Raw genomic sequence first — 4,623 nt, forward strand, 5'->3', positions numbered from 1 at the left:
TCAATAATGGTGTTAATGCTTAGTTGTGTGCGTTCTTTAAGATTGGTGTCATTTTATAATTTTTGTTTGATGATATTTAAAGTTTTATCAACAGGAACGTTAGTGAATAGACTAACAACATCAAAACTTACTAGAATATGGTTTGGATTTATTATAGGAAGTTGTGTTATTTATTAGGGGATTTAAAATGTTTAAAAGATATTTGGCTAAGGGATGTGTAGGTGAAGTTATACTACTAACTATTGGTCGTAAAGGAATATTAACTTTATGAATTTTTGGAACTCCGTAAACATGTGGTGTTTTACTATTGTGTGGTGTTAATTTTGATCTAACGTAATCTGTGAATTCATGTTTAAATTTTTTAAATAAATTTGTCTTTCAAAACGTTCAAACGTTGGATTTTTGTTTAATTTCGAATAACTTTTGTCATTTAAAAGTTCATTAATTTTTTTGAAAATGAATCCGCCTCAACAATACAGAACAGTATAGAACTTATCTACAATAATTTATTGACAGGTCGAATTTATCCAACTCTTATTTATTGGGTCTCCTTTCTTATTTGGATCAAAAGCAGACGATCTGGACTTTGACTAAGGCAAAATGTCTGACTTCTCCGCTATTAGTGGACAAGTAGTTTCAAAAAAATATTTCTTGATATTTAGAATTAGAATAATAGAAGAAGAGAAAATAGCTGTGAATTTGAACCGATGTAAGGCTCATGGTTTGTTTGTTGCGGCCAGTTTAGACGGAAAGAGACAAAATCTCTTTCATTCCGACTGATTATTCAAATCGAGCATGACTTTGCTTTCTAGCTCTGGATTTTATTTCCAGATATCGAATGTAGTTTATGGAGCCGGAGATCTTTGGCCTCTGGATCGACCTGATGGAATGCCTGCCATTCAGTCGCTGGAAGTAATGTGCGGGAAAGATCACATGGATGTGCACCTTACATTCAGCCAACCATTCGAGGGCATTGTGTCCAGTAAAGGCCAGCATGGAGATCCTAGGTAAAGGGTTTGTCCAAGTTTCCAGAGGAAAATGAACACGTTTTTACTTTCCTAGATGTGTCTACGTTCCACCTTCGACAGGGCAGACTTTCTTCTCGTTTCGGATCGCCTATGCCAGATGCGGCACCAAACCGGACTTACACGGCCAGTTTTACGAAAATACCGTCGTTGTGCAATATGACAAGGATCTCTTAGAGGTAAGTAGGTGGGTAATTTGCTCGAAAACTTGCAGGCTTTGGATTGATGGCACCGGGAAAGTTTGGCGCTTATTCTCAGACCAGAATGAAACATATTAATTACGGAAACAGATCCAGCAAAAGATTACATAACTACTACCAGTTCAAGAGCGAGCCAACGCTTGAGCAGTTTTGCAATTAGGAATTTCAATGTCTGGTATTTACCATCAATAAGCCAAGGCAGAGGCCCGAGATGTTTTGATAAAACCGAGTATGTAAACTGTTGTCAGAAAATCCACAAATGGGTCCAAAAATCAATCAATTCGATTCAATTTGTCCTGTTTCTTGGGCAAAAGGCTGGAGAATGCAACACTATGCCTACCCAAGTGTTGCATTATTCGTTGTCTTTCCTTTAGAAAAGCTCCAGTGATTAATTGCTCAGATTCTAAACAGGTGCTTTAAATTAAACGGTTAAACCTGCTGAATTGCAAATTGCTAAACAGGGCTTGGAGGACTAATTGCGACTCACTTGGCTGGAGAGTTTGAGATTTTTCAGTTGAGGTTCCAAGTTGCGTACAAATCTCTTCCTGTCTTGATATGAAAAATACTGTAAACCTGTGAGTATGTGAGTATCCGAACGAAAATGGGCGTTGTGAAGCCAAAATGAACGAAAAGCTCCTAATCAACTTATTAGATACCGTTAAGCAAAGTCAACCGACAAGAAATAGCCTTTGTGCGATTACTAATTGTCGTTTGGGATTACGAAACTGATTCATTCACAATCCAAATTGTCGGCAACTATTAACGAGCTTTTTGCGGAACGTGTTCTCACGATTTTTTTTAATCACAGGTGTGGGACGAGGCGAAGCGACTCAGGTGCGAATGGTTCAATGACTACGAAAAAACCGCATCAAAACCCCCTATGGTTATAGCCGACCTTGATGTCATTCAGCTGGATTTTCGAGGTAGGTAATGTATTCTAATTTGTAGCAGATTAAAACTGTATTAAAGCTTTTTTGCCTACCCGACCTACCAAATGGGAGCATGTTACTTCTAGTCAAGTTTCTACCATTTTTTTGGTGCAATATTTGACTAAAACGGTAAAAAAGAAAACATTTTTTTTGGTTTACTAATTCGAAAACCAGGCTCTGCCTGTAAGTGCTGCTATAATAATGTACGCAACTCTTTTGATGCTCCATGGACAATGTATAGAAAGGTTCTCAGGGATTAATTTGGGTGGATCTTTTGGATTTGCAATCGAAAATTGGTGGATTTTCAGCCTGATTCTATAAGTTTGATCTTGCCACTTGTCTTCAGGCAGTGTTTTCTTATTAGATTTCACTGACTTTTTTATTTTAAGATTCCCTATTCTAAAAATGAATTTTCGGTTTTACGAAGCCCACAAAATTTCCCTTTTTCAAGTTGCATTGATCTGCTGTTGGCGCTTTTCCCTGATTTCTGCTGAGTGTTGAGTTTGTCTCTGTTTAGCTTAGCGAGTTTCAATCAGTATCATTACTAGTATTTAAAAAAAAGCGATCATCTTGCTCATTAATGGTCATGTTAGCCTAAGAGCAAATAAATCAAATAACTCTTAGTCTGGTAAGAAGACAGTTTCAAATATCGCATAAATTCGCTTTTCTACAAGGCAATTAAATAGTGAGGAAATTATTTAAATAACATTTTGTTGAATTCCCGCAAGCAGCTCAGGGGCCATACTCAACCAAACGGTCCATAACGTTTCTGGAATTCTGAAAAAGTCATAATGTAACCATTACCAGTTAGCAGGACTTTAACAGTTTAAAATTAATGAACCGGGTGTTTGAAGTAATTATTTCTCAAAATCTTCCACAGTGTGACTCTCCATATACAAATATGGAAATGCTAATGTAAAGGGCTTGAAATGACTTAGCAGTGAAAGCCTTCCAGCATGTTTGCGCTATTTTTGGGGCAACAAACAATTATTTATAATGCTTTTGAGAACTATCTAATCAATCAAATAACATTGGCTGCACACACACACACACACACACACATAAATGCGATATTTACACATAAATTAAACTGCAAGTCCTTCAAGTTCCGCTAAAATACCGCGCCTCGACGCACGTATAGTATGGAATTAAATTACGAACATCCTCATTTGGTACTTTTAATAACCACTTGTTATCAATTAAGCGCCTTAATTAACTTTAGCTTTATTAGTATGAATCTGAGTCTGAGATAATGGCGTTGGTAAAAAATAAATAAAATAAATACATTTGGTTTATGTTCGTGCAGCACTTTATGACAATGGAAATAATACATTTTCTTCGGCGTTTCTTCCTGCTGGTAAGTAGCGATTTTGCGACGACTTCCATTCGCTTACTCTACGCACATTCCGCGTACCCAGCAGTAAGGAAGACGTATAACTTTTAAAAATGCCGCCAATAATCTTAACAACAGGAAAATTACTTCCATTGTAGCGAGTGGCTTACGACCCTTCCACAAAGCGTAATTTATCGACGACGCTAAATGGTAAAATCGCAAATCGCGCGGCTCAAATTTTTACTCTTCGTCTTCGATGCGTTGATGCTAAATGGTCGGAAGATGAAGATCCAAGATGGAATTTATGGGGCTTTTAGCCAGTGGCGGGACGGCATTCTTCAACTCAGTATCATATATGTATTGTCTTGACCAAATTGTTGTAGTCGCTACCACTTTATGTTATACATTCGGTACTCCAAAAGTCGCACCTTCAAAATTTTTTTCATCCCAGTTTGATTTCATAATGCAAAAAGCCTGTTTCTTGCAGACGTTTGCAGATTTCAGTGCTTTCTTCCAGTTTGAAGGTTTCTTAAATCAATTAGTAAGTGGATCTAGGTAAATTTTTCCAATTTTTTTTCTCAATATTTTTTTCCCATGTCCGCAAGTTTGAAGCTTCTGAAGATCATCTGAAAAATCAATCATTTTTGCCCATTTATTTGAAATTTGCCCCATTTGCAGCCTGATAATGCAGGTGTGGACTCAAGGGCGGATCCAGGAGGGGGTCATGGGGGTCATGACCCCCCCATTCAATTCTCTATCCAACGATGCCAAAACGAATTATCTGGCTTGAATGGTTCTTGAGAAACTTCGACAAAAGCAGCGTCATGTTCAAGTGGATTTTGCAACTAAAAAAAAAAAAAACACGCAAATCTAAAACTTCTTGAATTCAAGCATTTTTTGAAAAAACTGCCAACAATTCCACATCTACGGTTCACTTTCTAAAAAGCCATTTATTTCTCTCTAGAATGATGTACAAATGAGCGTTCTTGCTCATTTTGCCTCCGAGACATGAGCAAAAACGGGACGGAAGACATGAAGATTTGCAATAATCTTACGCCACCCTTGCACAAAACGACGATAATTTTTCTAATTTCATAGACAACAGAAAACTGCATTTTTTCTACATAACCCCCCCC

At 37.3% G+C, this 4,623-nt stretch overlaps 1 protein-coding gene across 2 annotated transcripts in view; it reads left to right on the top strand.

Annotated features, from left to right (window-relative positions):
* Positions 1 to 4,623, top strand: part of LOC109539818 — a 24,064-nt gene that overhangs the window by 13,220 nt on the left and 6,221 nt on the right. For both annotated transcript variants that reach the window (XM_019907828.2, XM_048668342.1), the window contains exons 3-5: positions 832 to 1,007; positions 1,063 to 1,204; positions 2,034 to 2,148. In XM_019907828.2, the coding sequence (XP_019763387.1) occupies positions 832 to 1,007; positions 1,063 to 1,204; positions 2,034 to 2,148 (433 nt within the window). The remainder of the gene's footprint in view (positions 1 to 831; positions 1,008 to 1,062; positions 1,205 to 2,033; positions 2,149 to 4,623) is intronic.

The sequence above is a fragment of the Dendroctonus ponderosae genome, unplaced genomic scaffold (genome assembly GCF_020466585.1).
Source record: "Dendroctonus ponderosae isolate FM_Combo_2020 unplaced genomic scaffold, Dpon_F_20191213v2 Dpon_F_20191213_7, whole genome shotgun sequence".
In the NCBI taxonomy this organism is placed as follows: Eukaryota; Metazoa; Arthropoda; class Insecta; order Coleoptera; family Curculionidae; genus Dendroctonus; species Dendroctonus ponderosae.